The sequence below is a fragment of the Notamacropus eugenii genome, chromosome 1, assembly GCF_028372415.1.
Source record: "Notamacropus eugenii isolate mMacEug1 chromosome 1, mMacEug1.pri_v2, whole genome shotgun sequence".
In the NCBI taxonomy this organism is placed as follows: Eukaryota; Metazoa; Chordata; class Mammalia; order Diprotodontia; family Macropodidae; genus Notamacropus; species Notamacropus eugenii.
The window spans coordinates 705555896-705577228 of record NC_092872.1 but is presented as its reverse complement, the minus strand read 5'-3'; the positions used below and the strand labels follow the sequence as shown (position 1 = coordinate 705577228).

Below are 21333 nucleotides of genomic sequence, written 5' to 3'. Positions count from 1 at the left end.
GGGTGGGGAGGGGTGGGGAGATGGGAAAGTGGGGAGGGGGCCACCAGAGGGGGGGGTGAGGGGCTAGGGGCGGGCCAGCTGACCCTGTACTCCCTCCTACTCCGATGCAGCTGGCCATGCAGTTCATCAGCCAGTATAGCTACGAAGACATTGTCACAGCACAAATCGAGGGCAGCTCAGGGGCCCTGTGGCGCATCAGCCCCCCAAGTAGGGAACAGATGAAAAAAGAGCTGTATAACGGCACTTCCGACATCACCCTTCGGTTTACCTGGAATTTTCAGAGGTCTGGGGGCCTGGAAGGGCCCTAGGAGGGTGAGGGGCTGGGCTGGGGAGGGATGGTCTGCCTTACCCCAGCACTCACTCTCGCCTGTGCCTGCAGGGACCTGGCCAAGGGGGGCACTGTGGAGTACACCAATGATAAGCACACGATGGACCTCACCCCCAACAGCACTGAGCGTAGGCAGCTAGCCAGCCTACTGGAGGGGACCACAAACCAGGCTGTGTAAGTGGCATCTGCCCGCACCCCACTCCAACGAGGGGGTGAGTATCTGTGTGGCACTGTCCCAACTCCATCCCTCTTACTTTGCAGGGTCATCCCAAACCTCTTCCCCAAATACATCCGTGCCCCCAATGGTCCTGAGGCCAACCCAGTCAAGCAGCTACAACCAGGTGAGTGCAGCAGGTAGTGGGTGAGGTGGGGAAAAGAGAGGGGTCAGGAGGCATCTCAATATGCCCATCTCCAAGTCCTCAGACACTACTGCCAAGAGACCCACTGTATCCTTGGCCGGTGTGGGTGGGGGGATGGGGTGCATACATTTCCCCCTCTCCAAGCTCAGGGATCTGAGTAAAGCCTCCCTCACACTTCTTCATCTACTCCTCAGAAGAGGAAAAAGACTACTTGGGGGTGAACCTGTCCCTGCAACGGAGTGGGGTGGAAGAAGGCTCCCTGGAGTGGTGGGTGATCACTATCCAGGACTGCCAGCCAGACTGCAATATCCTGCCCATGGTCATCTTTAGTGACAAAGTCAGCCCCCCCAGTCTGGGCTTCCTGGCTGGCTATGGGTAAGTGCCGCAGCAGAGGACCATCCCCACATTCCCCTTTCCTCTGAAGCTTGGGAGCAAGGATTCACCATTCCAAAAGGGGACACGTGGGATGGGATATGGGCTACCTTGTCAAGCCCCACGGAGAAGTGGCAGGTCCCAAACATCTTCACCACCCACCTGCCCTCTACCCCCAGCCCACTCTTGCCTCCTCTCTGACCTGTCCCTGCTGGGTGGCTGCTAGAGCCCCCACCAGGCCCTGACTGCATTTCCCGCTCTGACAGAATCATGGGGCTGTATGTGTCCATCGTACTGGTGATCGGCAAGTTTGTTCGGGGTTTCTTCAGCGAGATCTCCCACTCCATCATGTTTGAGGAGCTGCCTTGTGTAGACCGCATCCTGAAGCTCTGCCAGGACATATTCTTGGTGCGGGAGACACGGGAGCTAGAGCTGGAGGAGGAGCTGTATGCCAAGCTCATCTTCCTCTACCGCTCCCCAGAGACCATGATCAAGTGGACTCGGGAAAAAGACTAGGTGTTGTGTGTCTCTTCTCTCCAGTCAAAGGAGCCCGGCCTAGGAAGCAGGCTGCATCCCTGCACCCACCTGGGAGACTCACAGACTTCAGGAGCAGGGCCCACCCAGGGCCCTGGGAATGGGGGCTGCTGCTAGCCTGCCCCAGTCTCCCCTAAGCCTCAGAAGCACACAGCAGGTGCTGAGGCTGCCTAGCCACAAGGCTGCAACTGCATCTGAGGAAGCACTATCCAGACCACAGCCAGCCCAGCAGAAGGTCAGCCCCTGCCTCCCGCTCTGGATCAGGGGCATGGCAACCTCAGCCGGGGCACAAGGGCCCGCCTCTTCATGGTCTGCCCATGGCTGGCCTTGGTTCCTAGCCACCTGGGTGGCCCAGCCTCCAGTCCAAGGGCAGAGCCATGCGTCTGCCTGGAGGAGCCAGCCATGCTGAGGGAGGGACTTGGGTCGCCCCAGATGTACTGTAGAGTTTTCTAATTAAAAATGATTTATTTATGCAGACGGACAATTAAAGAGTGAATTGTGGCCTCACCTCTCCTAGCTTGTCTCCTTCACTGTCTTACCTCAGACCCCACCCCCCATCCTGACTAGTAAGAATGACCAGTTTTTGTGGGGGGGTTAGGGGTGGGGGAAAGAGCCTTCATGGAGCTCCAGGAGATGATGGGCCAGTTCCCTACCCCTCAGCAGCTAAGCTGAGAAGAGGGTCTGGGAATTAGTGGCCCTGGGCAGTGGGAGGCCCTCTGACTGCATGTGGCCTCCCACATGGGGAGATGGAGGCAGGCATCAGGAAGGGTCCAGCTAGGCTGGCAACACTGGGCCTAGAAGCTGAGGGGGTAAAGGCCTCTGACCTCCCAATTCTCCCACAGTTCCACAGTGGATGCCTGGCTGCCAGCCCCTCCAACTGTACTGGGGAGGAGCAGGCTGAGAAGGTCAGGGCAGTTCTCAGTCCTGGCAGGTCCCATCTCTGTCATCCTCTTCGCTCTCCTCAAACAAGAATTCTTGTATCTCCTGCTTTTCCCAGGCCCTGAGGAAAAACCATGGACATTAGGCCAACCCCTTTCCTGTCAGGGACCCAACCAAGTCATGCCCAGATTTCCAGAGGAACTAGGACTTGCACATCCCTAATGAGAACAGTCCCAGTCCCTGAGGGCAGCTCCGTTCTGGAGCTTGCAGGCCCAGAACCAGGCAGTGCCCATCAGAGTTACGCCTCAATCCAAAAAAGTGATGCCCAGAGAGAAGAGGCTCCAAGGCCATATGAAGGGCTGCTTTGGTTTGCTCTCCCCCCTTTATCCCAAGGCACAGAGCTGTCATTAACTGTGCTAGGAAGATCCCCACCGATGGAGCTCACCCTGCCCCAGTCCCACTAGCAGCACCTAGCCCTTCAAACAGTATAGGAAGGGTACCTCCCCACCTTTCCCCAACGCTGGCCCTGAAGGGCCACGCTGCATCTGCTTCACCTCTGGCAGCCCCCTTTGACCCCCCCCAAGGGCCATGTTGCTCTGGTAGCATCCCCCTTGATCCCCACCAGTCCTGAAGGCCCTTGCTGGGCCTGCCTCACCTCTGGCTCCGGCACTGGGACTCCATCAGGATATAGGGAGGCAGGGGTTCCAGGAAGGGCTGCAAATGAGGTCCCCCCGCCCTAGGCATTAGCAGCACCATGAACATTTTTCTCCCTCCTTTCCCACCCTGAGGATTCCCCTGTGCTCCTGTTGGATCTCCCCTCTCCTCCAGGGCCAGACAGGCATCATGCTACTCACCACATCTTTCATGTTCACACGGCAGCTGTAGCAAAGCTGCTCGATGAAGCTGGCTCTAGGCTCCTCCCTAGAGGGTGGAGGAACAGTCAGTTCCATCACCTGGTTTCTCCCACATCCCACTGGGGGAAGAGCAGGCACAAGGAGGGAAGGAAGCTGCTACCCAAACCCCACCCAAGGCCCATGAGTATGGCTGACCTGCGACAGTCACAGGCCAGCTCTCAGCTCTCACCTCTCGGGCAATGGCTGTGCATCTTGGCAGCAGCCTGGCTGTCGCTTGGTCCCTTTGGCACAGCAAGGCTTCCCTGGAGCCCCTGCGGGCAGTGCAGGGGCAGGCGAAGGTTTCTGGGACAGATGCTCCAACGTCTGAGCTCCAAAGGCAGTGGCACTGTCTGCAAAGCAAAGATCAAGGTTTTCTGGGGGCTGGCTGGCTCCGGAGGATGGTCGTGGAGAATGTCAGCTCCAAATCAGATTCAGAGAGAACACACTCCTCATCCCACCAGTTGAGGTCCCAGCCAGAAGCAACCAAGGGAAGGAGGAAAAGGGCACGCACCTGCGCTGTCAATGTCCAAAGTGCACATGCAAAGGAGGCAGCAGGCAGTGCCAGGGCCGGCTGCATCCCCATCTCGGGGAGCCTTCAGCAGCTTCTCGCTCGTCCTAGGACCACGGGTTGGGGAGGAGTACAGGAGAGGCCAGTCAGACTCGTCACTAGCAAGCTCCCCTGGCCCTGGTTCCAGGCTCTGGGAGTTCACATCCTCAGGACTACTCAGCCTCCCACAGGGCTCTGTGCCCAGCCCGCCCCCAGGTCAGCTGACTCCATGCCCCTGGCCTGTGGCAGGCCTGGCATCCTGCCCTGTAGCCCCACGTCAGACCTGTACACGGTGCTGATGGTGGAAGGGAACTGGGCCTGTAATCTGAGGATGAAGCTCTCCATCAGCCGGTGGATACTTGCCTTTTCTGGGGCCTGGGGAGGCAAGCACAAGTGGGGCTGGGCCAGGGCATGCTACAGGAGGGGATCCCACTTCTCTAAAAGCAGACCTCAAACCCCTCCTAAGTGGGCACATGGACCTGACAACGGGCAAGTAGGGAATAACAAACTTCTGCACCACTGCTGTTCTCCCCAACAAGCCCACATGCTCTCACAAGCACCTCTGGCCTTCACCCTTGCAACGAGTGATCAGGACAGTCTCCTCTTTTGGATACTGATAAGATCCAGGAGAGAGGGAAAGATTCTTGGAGGCCACCTGGTCCCACCCCTGCCTCTTAAAGGGGACAACAATGAGGCCACAGAGCTGTGAAGGGGCCGAGGGAGGATGTAAAGCTTAGGTTTGGACTCTGTATCCCGCCCTCCAGCCACCACACCTGGCCACCTCCATCATGACAAGGCTAAGGGCTTCCTGCCACACCAGGGCCTCTCCCTACCTTGGTGTCAATGGCTGGGGTAAAGACAGAGGGGACTCCAAACATCCTGTTGTAAAAAGCAATCTCCTTCAAGGTGTAGTCTCGCATGGGACGAAGCATGACCACATCCCCATGCCGGTCATCTGAGAAGCCCTAGAGATAGGGAGAGTGTATACACGTGCACACACACACACACAGTAGGACAATGGTGAAGAAATTAAGCTGTTAGTGGAGTTGATTCCCTCCGTGGTAACTTGCTAGGGTCACTTCCTCAAAGGTCCCAAAGGCTCTGCCTCCTGGGATGGGACAATGACATGGCATGGGTGCTCCCAGTTAAGTTGGCCTCCCAGTAATATCACATTTTTATAAACTCACACTGGCCATGGAAAATAGACATTTTCCCCCAGGCAGGCAACAATTCATTTACCTGGGCAAGAAAAACCATTGCCAGTCACCTCCAGGTGGCAGATGACAAGCACTGAGTTGCCCATTTCTTTCTTTTCTCTCTGTCTGTCTGTCTCCTTCCCTCTCTCCCTCCAGGCTCTGATGAGGTTGGGCTGCACAGAGCTGAATTCCCAGTCCCAGGCTGCTAGGAAGCTGAGGAACCTTGGCCCCCCAGCAGTGTCGGTGGGCTTCTCAGCTGGGACCATGACCTTCCTGCGGCCCTGGCTCTTCTGCTCACTTGTCCCTGCATCCCATGGCCAGAGAGTTGGGCTGAAGGGCAGCAGCCTTTAAGTGTCATTCTAAGCTTGGTGTAAGACACTCCAAGTTCACCCCGGTACCAGGGTCAATTCAGCCCACCTCTGGTCTACACAAATCATCACTGGGCCTCTCAAAGACATTAGAAAGAAATGTCTCCACTGGGACCAACTCTCTTCCCAGGGGATCACAGTGAAATTAGAGCAATAATTAAGTACATGATGGTTGTGTGTGTGTTCATCCTTCGTTGCCAAAGAAGACCATGCCATCAGAGAAATGATGACATGACTTGCATTTGACTTTGTTCTGAGTGAGGGAAGGCTGTGCAGGTCACCAGCCTCACTTCTCCTCCAGAGCCATCTGAATCCAGTGACCAGATATTCATCAGGATGACTGGAGATGACCCAGGAGGAGGCAGTTGGGGTTAAGTGACTTGCCCAAGGTCACACAGCTAGTGAGTGTCAAGTGTCTGAGGTGAGATTTGAACTCAAGTCCTCCTGACTCCTGCACTGGTGCTCTAGCCACTGCACCACCTACCTGCCCCTTGATAGTCATGTAAGAGAGAGAGAGATAGCCTTGTTAAAATGATTTCAGTAATCTAGGATCCACTGAACAATAATAGCTAATACTTAGAGAGCACCAACTATGTTCCAGGCACTGTGCTGAGTGTTTTACAACGATCACCTCATTGATCCTTACAACAGCCCTGGGTGTTGGGGCTACTACTGTCCCCATTTTACAGACGAAAAAACTGAGGCAGGCAGTTACTGATCATTGTTATAAGGGTGGTTTTTTTCAACTCTAATTGCTCCTGGACCTGGAGTCCTGATAATTGTATTACAACATAATTAGTTTCCTATGGATTCTGTTTTATGGCTTTGAAAACCTTACTCTGTCCCCAGCAAGCTGGAGAACGTGGGCCCTACAGGTTGTTCCTGAGCCTCATTAGAGCTCCTGCAGTTTCTGGACCCTGCTGGGAGCATGTCCAGTGGTTTGGGGCAAATTGTACCTTCCAGCAAAGCAAGGGAAGCTGACTCAGTCAGACGGAGCAGAAACAGAAACTTGGAGCAGCTCTGGGTCCTAGGAACAGCAACCTCCCAGAGAGCCCGGACTTTACTGACCTTGCAGTCCTGGCCTATGGGGAAAGCAGCCAGAGGACATACGTGCATTGTTCCAAACTTTTTGGATTGTGGGTCACTTTGGTGGGGCAAAAGACCCACATAGAATCTATCCCACCTACTAGGGAGGGAGACAAAGGGAGGTGAGGTTAAGAGAGAAGGGGCACTCTGAGTTGTTCTACTCCTGCCTAGGGAACCCTGGCATTTCTAGATGCAGCAGGTTGGGAAGAGAGGAAGGAGAGGAGGGGATCTAGAGGTTCTTAGCACAGAGGACCCTGGGAATTGGAACACTGGTTGCTTCTTAATGCTCTTAAAAGGAAGCAGCTGAAAACAACATGCCCTCTCCTGCTCTGTCTGCTGACTAGGAGCCTGACCTGGGATGCCAGAAGAACCTACCCTTGCATCTAAGACCAGACTTCCTCTCATGCAGAATGTACTGTGACTCTCCCACAACAGAAAAGCCTTTCAAATCCCATGAGTATCCCCGGAACATGCCCACTCTTTGCCAGTGCTTACTGTGTCCCAGGCAAGGAAAGCCCCTCTCCCCAGGGCCAAATTGGTCATGAGTTTGATGGCCAGGCGGGTACAGCTGTCGCCCAGCATCACTTTGGAATAGCCTTGCACCCGAGCTACATACAGGATCAGGTGGGCCCTACAAAACAAAGAGGCGCCCAGGCACGGTGAGTGGCTGATGAAGCCACTGCTCTGGAAAACAGAGGGTGGCTCTGCAAATCACCACCCCCACCCAGAGAGCCGGGCCCACCGAAGGGTCTGCAGAAGCTCCTCTTTGGCAGTCAGAGTCTTCACCGAGCTGAACAGAGCCATTAAAGCTGTGCTTTGTGACAGTCTGGGGAGGCTATCACCAGGAACTTCCTCTTGACCCACTGGAGCCTGGGTGCTAAGCTGTCTCAGCTTTTCCTGGATCTGCTCATCACACAGGACAGCTTCTCTGCCCCCTTCCCCTGGTAGTCTCTGCTGCTGCTGCTGCTGCTGCTGGATAAAGCCATCCACGGCTTCCTTGTAGGTATTCTCAGACCCTCTGGAGCCCTGGGAAACAGGCTGTAAGACTGACGTGGGTAAGTTGAAAACCTGCAGGGACATTGAGAACAAGAAGTCACAGTAAAGATTCTCAATTTGACATACTTAGCTGTGTAAAAGAGGGCAGTGGGGCTATGGTGCTCCCCACCCCAGTCTGTGGATGGAGAAGTTTCAGAAGATTCCTGACTTTATATGTCAACTGGCAACATCTCCCCTAAAGGAACATAATCCTGAGCTGAACCACTCTAGAGCTCAGAAGATTCACTGCAAATTTCAAGTGGTTTCACTAAACATCACAAATCAATACCATGGTGCCACTGGTTTGCCAGCTCCCCGTGAACACAGAGAAAGCCCTTTAACTGGCACGATGTTTTGGTCCAGACCCAAAGTCTCTCCAGGTTCAATGGCCACAGGGGTAAACTGCCTACCTCTTCTAATGAGACTAGATGATATGGGAAGCCAACTGTCTTCAGGATCAGCTTCATTTCAGCCATGGTCTTTGCTCTCTCCTCTGGACTCTGCCCACAAACTGCTCCCTCTAGGAAAAAAAGGAAGAGCCATAGGTTTCTGGTTGGAGAAGTAAGAAGAGAACCTCCCAGTAGGTACTGCTTCTCCCTCACTCTTATCCAAAGTGAGGCATGTGAGTGTGAAGGGTTCCACCTCTAGAACCAAAAAGGACCGAAGAGCCCCAGGGGCCACATTTCTACCACAGGTTGAGCAAAAAATACAAGAAAAAGACTTTAGGGCTAAAATGCTACAAGCTAAATTGGATGAAGGATCTGACCTACTGTAGATAAATTTAGCAAAGAGTGGTGTTTATAAGGGCAAGAGTCTGCTGGCTAAAAATGTCTTTCAGAAAGCCACAGGCTCCCGCTGAAGCCGAGGGATTCCTCCACCTTTCATACAACTAAAGAGCTGACCCCTGGAAAACTCCTAAGAAGCCACACTTCTTACTAAAAAAGAATCAAAAGCTCTATTAATGGAGACTCTGTAGGACAACAAATGGAGCTCTTGTTCTCTGTATTTCAGGCATCAGCAAAGCCACTAAATCTAATAATACTCCCTCACATTTGCACAATGGCACACACTTGTCAAAGGTTCATTTGATACTCCCATAAGGAAGATAGGGCAAGGATTCTTCCTCTGGTTTTACTGATGAGGAAGTGGAGTCACATGCTAGTTACACCATTTTTAAAAGTTGATGCTGACCAACATTCAATAGCACCTTGATCTAGACATATTAATTCTCTACACTTTTCTGGAGAAGCAAAACATCCCTGCAGTCTTTGGTAGCTTCTTTCTGAAACACGCACAACAGGGTTTGGCAGGGGCAAAGGTCTCAGGGGCATGGGTTTCACACTACATACCATCGATGTAGACAACGCCTGGCACAAAGCGGAGCCTTTTTGCAGATTCTCGACTCAAACCCTAAAAAATAACACAGACACTTAACTAAGGTATCAGCAGTGAACTTAAATAGAGAAGGATGTGTTTTTGTCAAAAACAGACTACCAAGCCACTACTTCTTCTGAATTCAACCTCTGCCATAAAGAAATAATAACCTAAGATGAAAGCCGACTCAGTCCCTGGGAAGCTCTTTCAAAATCCTTCAGGATCAGACTGATGACTGCAGGCTCTCCAGCCTCACCTTCCACAGAAGACCTACCCTCAAGCACGGTGCTTCCTTCTGACGACTCTAAGAAAGTTCCTTTGTACCCTCTGTAGAAAGATACCCAAGCACCTCAGCCCAGTCCCCAGACCTCAGCCTCAGCAGCATTTGGATCTAGTAAAATGTAGCCCAAAAGATATGTTCAATGGTCCAGTGACTGGCATTTCTGCCTGTCCATGACTACACTCTGTCTACTACTTAGAGTTCCCACCAAGGGAAACTTTAAGACCATCCTTTGGCATCTGTGACAGCCACCTCTGTAAAATCCAATGCAAGAGAGGCTGATCGTAGGGAGAAGGGCCAAGGGCTGCCTGAGGCCAGGACAGAAGTTGTGGGGCCTCTGGTAACCCTCAATTACAGGAAGTGTTTGGATCTGGGTCAGAGGAGGAAGCTCTGCGATCACTAAGTCAGAGAGAACATGACACTGGGCACCCCCATCATAACTTTCAGTAAAATTATGGAAGGGCAAGAAATTCCCTCCAAGTTTTACCCTTAAAGGAAAGTGGCAAGGTTAGGAAATTAAAACCCTATGAAAATACCTCTTGGACTTGCCAGATCATTGAGCTGGATGAGGGACCACCAGACCATGCAAGAAGGACCTGAAAGAGCAATGCAGAAACATCAGATTTTAAATATTAACTCTCTCTTCTACTCATCTAAAGTCCCAGCCATAGAGATCACCAGGAAACTGGGCTCCTTCCCATCAAAATCAGAGCAAACCAAAGCTTAAGGGACTATACTTAGCCCAGAAACCAAGGACTAGGTGGTCTTCTTTGTGTAACTGAAAATCTCCTCCCTCCTCAGCACACAAAAATATCAAACATATGTGGAAGTGTCAGAGAACAGGGCTCATATCCCATATCTATCTTGTTGGGTATTACCTGATAATAGTCACGTTTAAGGGAGTGGAACCGAACAGATCACCAACCCAAGAAATACTGAGCTTCCTTACTCAGGGTGCCAGAGTTGTGCAATCTGCCACAAACCAATCTGCCCTCCCCCTCCCACATCTAGGACACCAATGAGTTGGTGAACTCACACCCACATGCATGCAAAGTACCTTCTCTCCTGGAAAGATGAGTCGATTTTTTCCTAGCGTTGCTCGGAACTTGTGAATATAATATGCCTTGAAACAGTCTCTAGAAAAAAGAAAACAAAATATTAATGGGAACCACACAAATTTAAGCAAACTTGTTTTCTCTACTGCGGTTGACACTGAACCAACTGTGCACCATCTAGAGTTTCATGAAGGGCTTCTTCAGGCTAGATGGTTCACTTCCCAAAGTCAGATAGTCCTATTTTCATAAAGCTTGAAGCTCCTCGAGGTCAGGAACTGTCTTTCCCCTTTCTTTGTAATCCCACAGCTTAGCACAGTGCTTGGCATATAGATCTTCGACAAATGCTTACTAACTGATCAATCGAGACTCCATTTTCCCAACAAGGGAAGAAAACCCCCCACAAAATGAGATTCCATAGGAAGAAATTCCATTTGTCTATGGTGCCTAAGTAAAAACAGGAAACCCTTAGCAAGGTAGGGTGGGGGTGTGGTCTATGTACTAACACTATCATTGGGTTTGACCCAACTCAAACATACTAAGACAAGACTGCTTTAGAGCTCCCTCTTCCCTTCTCTTCAACATGTGTTCAAATGAACAAATACGTAAGACTGAGGATTATTTCCCAAGAGGTAAGTGATCAAAAATCTATACAAAGAGTTTTCAAGAGAACTGTAAACTAATATCAACCATGTGAAAAACTGTTCTGAATCACTAATAATAAAGAGAAATGCAAATTGAAACAGCTCTGAAATTCACTTTACCACACGTAGCAAATTGGCAAAATGACAACAGATGGATGGAAAGAGTGAATGATGGAGAGATTGAGGAAGCCAGGCCCACTGATACACTACTGGTAGGGTTGTGAATTGGTCTAGTCATTCTGGAAAGCTAATTGGAACTATGTCACCCAAAATGACTAAAATGGCCACTCTGAATCACAGATCCCCCTGCTAAGCAAGGAGGTCAAAGGTGAAAAGGCCCATGTGTATCAAAATATTCATAGCAGAAAATTTTGTGGTTATACAGAAATAAAACTGGAAATAAAGTTGAGGTCAGCTGGCTAGGACTAAACTGTAGGACAAAAATGCAAAGGAATAGAACTGATTATTGCACTAAGAAATGTCAAATACCAAGAGTTCAGAGACACATAAGCAGAATGATATTAATAGATACATAGCGAGGCCAGAAGAACTAGATGCACTATAACTGTTCTGATAAATTTGGGACACAAAAAAGCTGATAAAAAAGCACCTCCCTTCCTTAACTGTAGAGGGGCTACTACAAAATACTGTCAGACAAGTCTGATATGCTGTTTAGTTCTGCTGAACTGCTCTTTTCTCTTTCTTTATAATCTTTGTAAGGAAGGATGGCTCTCTGGGTGTCCCAATGTGCTGGGAAAACAAAGCCATCAATACAAAACTTTATGAAGAGAAACACCTATTTGAATGTGTTCCAAGATAGTCTTCTCTCTCAAGTTAGACTTACAGGTAGGAAATTTCCCTGGTAAAAAACTACCTCATTGCCTTACTGTAAAGTCACAAGAGCTCTACGTTGGGCCACTCTGGTGCAAGGGATGGCTCCATTTCTGATCTTTTAGCTGACTGGGGCCAGGACCCTCATCTCTCTGAGCTGTGACCCTTACCTGTAAAATGGGGATAATCATCTTTGGGCGATTGACCTGGAAGGGTTGCTGTACAGAATGCACCATAAAAATATATGAGTGACTAGGCTCTCATGTCCTGCTGGGTCTGTGATCTAAATTCAAGAGCTGCCTGCAGTGACACAGAGAGAGCACACTCCTCATACCCTCCCCAACCTCTGGGGCTCTGGTTCATGGTTTCCTCAAAGTTCACCGCTAGGGGGCCACCAAATGCAAAGAAGGCTCTCCTCCCTGCGCAGATCATCACCTGGACACTAGTGGAGTACTCCATGGTCCTCCCGCCACACCTACATCTTACCACAGGACCCTACAATTCTTTGGATTTCTTTACTCCTAGAGTAAAAGGCTTCCTTGGGAAGGAAGAACTTCCAAAAGCTTTTCCTTGGACTTCCTCATCAGTTACATGCTACCATCTCCCCAAACCCACCCTGAGCCAATGGGACCTTTGTGGGATAGTCATCCGAGTTCTTCCAAGTCAGTGGGGCTCCACACCTGGAGCTTGGCAGAGTGGACACTGAATAAATGCTTGTTGATTGATTAATTACAATGTGGCAACACCAGTAAAATGTTAGAACTGAAAAGACACGTCTTTGGTTTTCATGGGAAGCTTGGAGTCAGTAGAAGAGGTCTGCACTTATTGTATTATTGGTTAATTGTCTAAATTGACAAATTCATTACGAGTTTCAGATAATTTATTTAATGATTATCTTTATGCTCTAATGATTAATGATTAAGTGGTCTCTAATGTCTTTAAGTGTACTACAATTCTATACATTTTAATATATTTAATAAAAGAATATATCTCATCATCCAGATTTATTGTCCACCTCTAATATATCTGGGAACTGGAAAGCAGGATTATTTTTTTAAACTATATCTACTTAGTTCCACTAATCTTTTTATGGCTATGTTCTAGCATGCAGAGCATGATTTCTGAATGCCAGCTCCAAAATCCTGACTCATCAGAGAGTTCCAGACCTAAAAATAATTTCTAATGGCCATGTACAACCCTAAGAACACGCCTTTCACAGCAACAACTCCTCTTCCACCCAGGTGGTCTTCTCAAAACTGGCACAGCTCTAGCAGAATGGGTATGATCCTTTGACACAAATACTTCCCCTGGGTCAGTGTCCACCCACAGATCACTGACCAGCTCCAAGACCTCTGGCCCAGTATTTCTCAAAAACCAGATTGCAAATTTTTCCTGATGCACAAAAGTTTACCTACCAAAAAACTTTTATTTTTAAAAAATCTTAAAAGCATAAAACCTAATTCTTCCCCACATCCTGTTTCTCCCACCTCTGGCTCTGGGTCTGAGCTGAGAGGAACTGAGCTAAAGCTACAGAGGATGGGTTATTCTTGATTAATATGCATTCACTCACTTTACAGAATGGTTTTTGTTGGGCAGTAACCCAGCTGGCCTACCTGCTCCTGTGCGGTTGGTAACAACCTTTTCAGACCTAACATGCATGGCACTTTGTCCTCCAACTTTCTGATGCACTTATCATGTAATACTATGTTAGTCTGGCTAAGAATGCAGTTATTAAAGAAATCCAGGCTATCAACAACCACATGAAAAATTTTCCAAGTTACTATTAATAAAAGAAATGCAAAGGAATACCACTTGGAGGTTCCCTCTCCCACCCATCAGACTGGGAAACAGGACAATTCTAAGAAGAAAACAGCAATGGCTAGAGGGCTTGTGGGAAGGCAGGCTCCGTGGTCCCATTGAAAGAACAGTGAACAGTGAAAACGTCTGGCCACCCACAAAAGCCACTGGGAAAGTCGTCCACCCATGCACAGCCCGGACCTCCTGACACAGACCCCACAGGGTCAGAGGATACAGGGCAAAGGCCCATAAAAATATAGCATAGAACTAGAAACAAAACAGTGGTCTGTCAACTGGGGAGAGCTGAAAAAATTGTGGCAGATGAACATAATGGAATCTTATTCTGACATAAAAAAACGAATAGGACAGATTCACAGAAACATGGAAAGACCTGCATAAATGGATGCAGAATGAAATAAACAGAACCAGAAGAACAACTTATGTGAAAACCGTGAGAGTGTTAGAAGGGAAGACAACTTCCCAAGACCTCACGACTCTGATGAAACCAATCATGGCTCAAAAGACTGATGATGGAGCACAGGAGCGCCTAACTCCATGCAGACCCATGACAGAGCAGAGGTACACGAGATGTGCATATGATTTCTTTGGGTTGACTATCCGTGTTTCTTACAAAGGAGGGCTTCTGCTTGGTAAGGAGAGTGGGAAGTGAGTTAGGGGATGGTAATATAGACATGAAAAATCAAGATTATTAATAAGACATTTTTAAAAATACACAGAAGGGAATCTAGAGAAATCCTATTAACTACCTTGTTAAACTACACACACACACACACACACACATACACATATACACACATACACACACACACGTATGCACATGCACACACGCACACACGCTTCTGATCTGTTTTCCCATTCTCCTTTGTATTTTGATGTGTTCCTGTCCATGACTAAGGTCATTAGAAAAAAATAAAATCTCAAAATAAAGAAAAGGGCTAGATTTAGAATCAGAGAACCCAGATCCAAATAGTGGCTCTCCTCATTCTGGCCTGTGTGATCTCGGGCCTCAGTTTCCTCATCTGTTTCACTAGCAAGCTGGCCTAGAGGATCAGCACAGGGCTCCGTGTGTCCTTTGCTAAGGGAGGGAGGGCTGTGCAAGGTCACCAGTCTCACTTTCTCCTCCAGAGGCCCAGGATGCAATGGGAGATCCTGGCCCTCTGAAGGTAAGATCTGCTCCCGTTCTCACTTTGAGTGAGGCAACGCCCATTCAGTGAATAGGCCTCTTTAAGAAGCGGAATCAAGGGATGGCCCCTTTTATTTTAAAAAAAAAAAATCACAGTAGGAAGGGAAGACCCTCAGGGTTGTTGGCCAAAAGAGAAAGTTACTATTTACATTCACTCAGAGTTAGGAGGGCAAAAATAACCATTAAGAGGTGCTTGGGCAGGGACCTATTATGATCCAACCCGAGAGACAGAGTAAATTTTAAATAGCTGTTGAATAAAAAAGGTAAATGCTCTGAAATCGTTCGTCAGGACACCCTACTCCCCAACTGATAGCTCCATCAGAGTTCTCCCCTGAGACCAGGGCACAACCACTTTATCCTAGTCAAGAACACACCCCTCTTAATACCATCAGCAAGATTTCTCTCTAGTCCACCGTCCAGGGTCACTGAGACTTTATTCTTATTTAACAGAGGAACAATCAAGGCAAAAAAGAAACAATGCCCCCACCTTCTGGCTAAATGGAGCCCTCCCTCCAGCAGTGTAAAGGTAGTTGTGAATAACCGTTATCGAAGTCAGCTTGGCATCCAACCAGAGAGGTCTCAGCTGCTCCCCCACCTCGCCAAAGCACCACATACTCACTTGCAGAAAGCATCTCCCGCACGGATGATTAAGACCGGCAAACCCTCCTTGCACTTCATGCATCTCTGCTCACAGCTTAAACAAAGAAAAGGAAAAGAACAGGCTTGTGAAGATGGCCTGGCTATGGTTTAAAAGCCCACGTACAGTTGTATCCTGTAAAGTCACAGTGTGGGTTCACAGGTCATCGGGAGGGGCCAGGAGTTGGACAAGTGTCACCCCTGCAGGCAGGACACTTGGCTACCCCAGGCTCAGCCCATCACAGACAAGATGCACCTCCGCTGGGCACTCTTCTGCCTGCCTATTTCACCAAGTGGTGGTATAGCTTCAAAGATGCCAAGGGGATGATCTGAGGCTCCTCACCACCTCCCTAGGCTGCTCTTCCTCTCAAGAGTACCTAGGATGGTAGGCTGCAGGAGGTGAGTCCCCGACTAGCTGTGTAACCCTGACTAGGCCACATCCTCTGTGAGCCAATTTCCTCATCTCTAAAATGGAAATCATCAGATCAGAACCAAGAGAACATGTTCAGTGGATGGGAACGGGATCGGGGCTGTGTGGGGAAGTCGAGGGGCCTTTCCCAAAAGCACAGCCCAGAGCCCATCCCCATCAAAGCGACTCCAGCAGAATGATGGAAGTATGTAAAGTCAACAAAGGCCTCAAAAGTCTGGAAGCATACCTCAGCCACAGGCTGACTACCAAACCCAAATCCTGTCTACGGTCTCTAAATTAGAAATTTTTGCATAACTGTGTATGGTTTTTCAGTCACAAGAGAATTCGATAGGGACTGGGGGAAGTAAAATGGCAATGAAATAAAGACAGAAGCCATCAATAAAATGTAATAAAACTAGGAATACTAACAGCTATCTACCTTATGAAATACGTGGTAGAACAGGAGATATTTATATAAAAGTCAGCTATTTTTTCTTATCCTTAGTAATTCAAAAGCTGGTGTGGCTGACACGTTTCATTAACAAAATGTCCAAGGAGCTAGGCTATTGGATACATCTTCATCCAGTGTCTTGTACATAGCAGGAACCACACAAATGTTTCTGGAATTGTAGAAACCCAGAAAATTGGTGCCTCCTAACAAGGCCAAAACACAGAAAGGTGTGAAACACACAAATACTTTGGACCCAAAGAAAACATGCCTGGGCCTGGCTGGACACTGGAGACCTAACTGGTCCATCAACCTAGGCCATAAGCTGAAAATCACCTAACAGGCACAGGCTGGGTCTGAGTATGGAGGAGTATGTTCATCCACTCCCTGAGGATCCAGCAGTGCTAGGAGGAAAAGGATCTTAGAGAGGAGCTAATCCACTACCTTCATTTCACAGAAAGAAACAGGCCCTAAGAGGCCTGTCTGGTTCCTGTCTCTCCCTTATCAATTCAAGAGGTAATTATTTATTAAGCAGCATCATAGAATAGTGGAAAGAACTTTGGATTTGGAGACAACCTGGCTCTGCTCCCTACTACCTATGTGAATCTGGGCCAATCACTTCCTTTCTGTGAGCCTCACTTTCCTTACCTGTAAAATGAAAAGACTGGACTAGATCCAAAATAATTCACTTGCACTAGAGCCTTGGAGAGTCTAGTGAAGCCTATGGACCTTTCTCAGAATAATGTTTTTAAACCATAAAATAAAATACAGAGGATTACAAAGGAAATCAGTTACACTAAAGAGTAATCTACAAGTTCATAGTCCCCTAAAATCACCCAGAAGCCCCAGGTGAAGAACCCCTGGATTAGATGATACAGAAACCTTCGATCTTTTAAGAGTTTGCCTTCTGCTCTCCAGAAATTTCTAAAACGGTCTGGAATGCTAAAGTGGGATGGGAATGTAAGCTGGAATTCAAACCCAAGTCCTGATTCCAAGTCACCTGCTCTTCCTACTTGACTGACACGTCTATGGCTTTAGTTGCAAGCATTTGTCACTCATAGTTACATTTATACAGCACTTTTGAGGTTTAAACATCAATAACCAGACTTCCAGAAAGAGGCTCATACGATTCAGAGCTAGAAGGGACCTTAAATCATTTTAAAAATGAGGAAACTGAGATTCAGAGAGGCAGTGACCTCTCCCAGGCACATGTACAGTAAATGGTCAGTCCCTGGCTCAGTCTTCCAGTGTGCTTTTTACCTCTGGTGAGGCCCCTGAGAGCATGAGGACTTACCGGTTCAGAAACCTCCTTAATTTCCAATCCTCAACCACTGAGATCTCATCATCATCCAGGATTATCCAAGATCCCCAAGTCCAAAATCCTCGTCCCTACTTAGAGTGCATTAGTCCCTCTTTCTCAGCCTCCCTCCTCCTAATCCTGTTCTGTGGCCTCACCTCCAGTCCCTCCATCCCACCTGAATCCGAATCTATTCTCTCACAGCATCATCCCTTCAGGAGCTTCATGCTCCTCTCCCCATTCTTAACACCAGGTGATCAAATTTATAGTGTCCTCTACCTTTGAATCCCCTGGCCTAGGCCCTAAGTTCCAGGCCTGGACAAACTCCAGCCTGCCCCTCCCCAGGGTCCATTTCCTAGGCTCCTTTTCTGCTATACATAGACTACTAAACGCTTCTGGAGGGGCAGGGACTGGACCTGTAATTTTATCTGGACAAAGTCCCTTTTCTGCTACCAGTAGTCTTAGAGGTGAAGTGACTAGGTTGCTTTCAAAGACACAGTCTTTTCCTTTTAGGGGTACAGGTCCCATCACCCCATCAAAGTGACTAGCCCAGGGTCACACAACTAATGTGTGTCAGAGATAGAATAGGAACTCAGGTCTTCCTGGCTCCAGGGCTAGTTCTCACTCAACAATGCTGGAGAAAGTCCAATCACATGGTGGATGGGCTCCTCCCCTCCCCCCAGGCTGCTCCCCTACACCACCCCTGTCTTTCACCACTTTCACCACTGCACCAAACTGAAGAAGAAAAACGAGGTCCTCTTCTTATCCCTCCCCCACACCTCCTTGTCCTCTCTTCCCTGGCTCTGGTCTGCCCATCACCTGGCTATGTGAGCCCCAACTGTTCTCCCCTCTTATTTTACAGCCAAGCTCATAGCAGACATTTACACTTCTACCTCCCACTTACTTTCCAAACCCTTGCAATCTGGCTACTGATTCCACTACTCTACTGCTCTTTCCAAGTTTATCTATTAATTAACTGCTAAATCTGGTGGCCTTTCCTCAGTTCTTATGCACTCGGCCTCCAAAGCTGTGGACGCTCCAGACAAAGTAAACCTCCTTTGGTTTCAGGGGCATCACATGCTTTCTCCTCCTACAGACGGCTCCTGACATCCTCTGGGATGGATCTTCATTTGCCTTCCATCCCACTCTGGAGAGGTGTCCCTGATAGCTCTCCCCTGGCCCTTGCCTTGGAGCTTTCTATGCACTATCCCTTGGCAAATTCAAAGAGGTTGCCCTAACCTCTGTCAAGCTCCAGCCCCACTTAAAATGAAGTCAAAAGGCATTTATTAAGTGCTCATATAAATAGAAAATGGAGACAGTCCTTGCTCTGAGAGAGCGTAAATTCTAGTTGGAGGAGGCAACAAGGATTGTTGGAACACTAGTAGAGTTCAGTCCTACAGAATATATGGCAACCCTGAGGGTGTGTTTGGTAGGCAACAGAAATGCCAGTGGAAAGCACATCAGGAGGCCTGGTAGAGCCAGCAGAGACTTAAGGAAGGCCTGCTGGTTTTCCATCTCACTAGAACAGCAGTTTGGTGGCTTCCTGTTCACTGAAGTGATGGGGAAGGATGATCCTGCTGCTTCAGAGTGAGGGCCCTAAAAGTATGAGCATCTCAGTAAGAGTAAGGCTGCCCTGCCCTATGGCACTCAGGGGCCATTAACAGAATAGATTTAGATACTGCCTTCTCCATCTGGATGTCCTACCTGCATCTCAAAGTCAACCTATATACAGTAAAATTCATTATCTTTACTACCAAGCTCACCTCTCCTCCAATGTCCATATTTCTGTTGAGGCACCCGGTCCTTCCATGTACCAGCCCCTCAAACCATTCAGTGGACAAGTCTTATCTCCACCTCTACCCCTTTGCACTAAACTCCTTCCCTCTTTTCCATCTCTTGGCTTCCTCAGCTCAAGTCCTTTCCATAGGGGCCTTTCCACATTCCTTCAGCAGCCTTCCACCCCAAACAGTGGTTTATCACACAACATACGGCATTTCTATACAAGTGCAAAGAGTATCTTCAGGCTACATAATAAGGAAGTTCTCAATTTGCTTTAGTCTTTGGATCCACAGATTTTAGAATTAAAATCAAACACAAAGTAAACGGATGGTCATACCGTTCCCCACCCCACTCCTATTGGTAAGTACTCTTAATTACAGGCATATCCCGGAGATATTTGAGGTGTGGTTCCAAATCACCACAACAATGAGAATATCTGCAAAAAAGGAAGTGAATTTTTTGGTTTAAGAGCACAAAGAAAAGTCATGTATACACAACAGTCAATTAAGTAGATCATAGTCGAAAAACTCTTCACATATCTATCTTAACTTAAAAATACTTTATAGCTAAAACATACATCATCTAACCCTTCAGCCATTCACAATCTCCTTGCTGGTGGAAGGTCTTGCTTGCCTCAATGTAGACAGATTGATGACTGAGCTAGGTGGTGGCTGCTGAAGGTGAGGTTGCGGTGGGCAGCTGCACTTCTTAAAAGAAGATGACAAAGATGTCTGCCACACTGACTGACTTCTCCTTCCACCTGAACACTTACAGGCCATTGTGGGGTTATTAACTGGCCTGATTTCAATACTGTTGTATGTCAGGGCACAGGGAGACCCACGGAGGGGATGGGAAAGAGGGGAGGGTGGTCCTGCTGGTCGGTGGAGCAGTCAGAACACACTATTGACTACGTCAGTGCTTCTGGCATCCCAAAACAAATGACAATTGTACCATCAAAGATCACTGATCACCCTAACAGATATAACAATAAAAAAGTTTAAAATACTGTAAGGATTACTAAAAGGTGACAGAGACACCAGGTGAGCACAAGCTGTTGTCTGAAAAATGGTGCCACGGACGATCAATGCAGGGTGGTCACAAGCCTTTGACTTGTAGAAGACCATCTGGGCAGACATGCCTGTACCCCTATCTCACTGATGCCCCGCACGAATCTGAGCACAGGGTCTGCTGGGTCCTCCCCAGGGAGTTTCCTGCTCTTACTTTCTCGGGAATTGATCATCCCTGCAGCAAATGCTCAAAGAGGAAGAGATGGGAGGGCAGCCTGCGGATGGGACTGGCTCAAGCTCACGCTGCCAGCTTCACCAGCTGTGCCCGGGCATCGCCTCCAACCCCTGCCTTTAACCCAGGAGGCACCCCCAGGCAAGCAAGGCTTCCTCCAGGGCAGGGGTGGGGCAGGCGCGCCCAGGAGGAGCCCTGAAGCTGAAGACTGGCCGCGGGGTCCGAGGCCCTGGGTTCAGAGTCCGCCCACTCGTGGGCTCTGACCAGGCCACTCACGCTGCCCGGGACCCGTCTCACTGTTCGAGGGCAGGGACTGCCTCTAGCCTCTTTTTGCATCCATAGTGCCAGGCACACAGTAGGCGCTTAATAAATGTTTCCTGCTGGGGGCGGGGGGAGGGGGCTGTGCGGGATGGCCCCGAGGTTCCCAACGCGGAAGGGGCGGGGTCCGACCCAGGGACCAGCCTTCTCTCCCCAGCCCCACGGGCTCGGCCTGAGGCTCCTTTCGCTCTCCGGGGACCCGCGTCCGGCCCGCGTCTTACCCGCGCCAGGGCAGCTTCGGCTGCAGCTCCGCCGGCCCGGGCCCCCCGTAGTCCTCGCCCACCTGACACATGGTCCCGGAGGCTCCCGGCAGCCGGCTGGCGGACGGAGCGGCGCGCGCCGATGACGTCACCACGCGACGGTCGCGGGCCGATTACGTGACCGCCGGCGGCGCCGTGAGATGACTTAGGACGCGCGGGGCGGGGCGG

At 49.2% G+C, this 21333-nt stretch overlaps 2 protein-coding genes across 4 annotated transcripts in view; one reads left to right on the top strand and one right to left on the bottom strand.

Annotated features, from left to right (window-relative positions):
- The window catches only part of PIEZO1 (piezo type mechanosensitive ion channel component 1 (Er blood group)), a 173136-nt gene extending 171036 nt beyond the window's left edge, over positions 1–2100 (top strand). For both annotated transcript variants that reach the window (XM_072636328.1, XM_072636327.1), the window contains 5 exons: positions 111–283; positions 380–502; positions 590–669; positions 882–1062; positions 1326–2100. In XM_072636328.1, coding sequence (XP_072492429.1) covers positions 111–283; positions 380–502; positions 590–669; positions 882–1062; positions 1326–1575 — 807 coding nt within the window. In that variant the 3' untranslated portion in view covers positions 1576–2100. The remainder of the gene's footprint in view (positions 1–110; positions 284–379; positions 503–589; positions 670–881; positions 1063–1325) is intronic.
- CTU2 (cytosolic thiouridylase subunit 2) lies at positions 2039–21267 on the bottom strand. 2 transcript variants are annotated; one of them, XM_072636329.1, is made up of 15 exons: positions 21127–21267; positions 15399–15473; positions 10309–10387; positions 9788–9847; positions 8947–9007; positions 8008–8117; positions 7305–7630; positions 7058–7193; positions 4746–4877; positions 4196–4287; positions 3877–3980; positions 3556–3715; positions 3327–3393; positions 3128–3186; positions 2039–2593 (listed from the first exon to the last, which is right to left on the bottom strand). In XM_072636329.1, the coding sequence occupies exons 1-15, from the start codon at positions 21195–21197 to the stop codon at positions 2512–2514; spliced, it is 1614 nt and encodes a 537-aa protein (XP_072492430.1). In that variant the 5' UTR covers positions 21198–21267; the 3' UTR covers positions 2039–2511. The 2 variants fall into 2 exon arrangements, with proteins under 2 accessions (XP_072492430.1, XP_072492431.1); XM_072636330.1 differs by lacking the exon at positions 3128–3186.
- Positions 21268–21333: the final 66 nt, after the last annotated feature.

Coding starts and splice junctions, on each gene's coding strand:
- CTU2 (XM_072636329.1), bottom strand. CDS start 21,197: ATGTGTCAGGTGGGCGAGGACTACGGGGGGCCCGGGCCGGCGGAGCTG. Junction 9,848..10,308: donor TCATCTTTCCAGGAGAGAAG/GTACTTTGCATG, acceptor TTGCTCTTTCAG/GTCCTTCTTGCATGGTCTGG. Junction 3,716..3,876: donor TTTGGACATTGACAGCGCAG/GTGCGTGCCCTT, acceptor TTTGCTTTGCAG/ACAGTGCCACTGCCTTTGGA.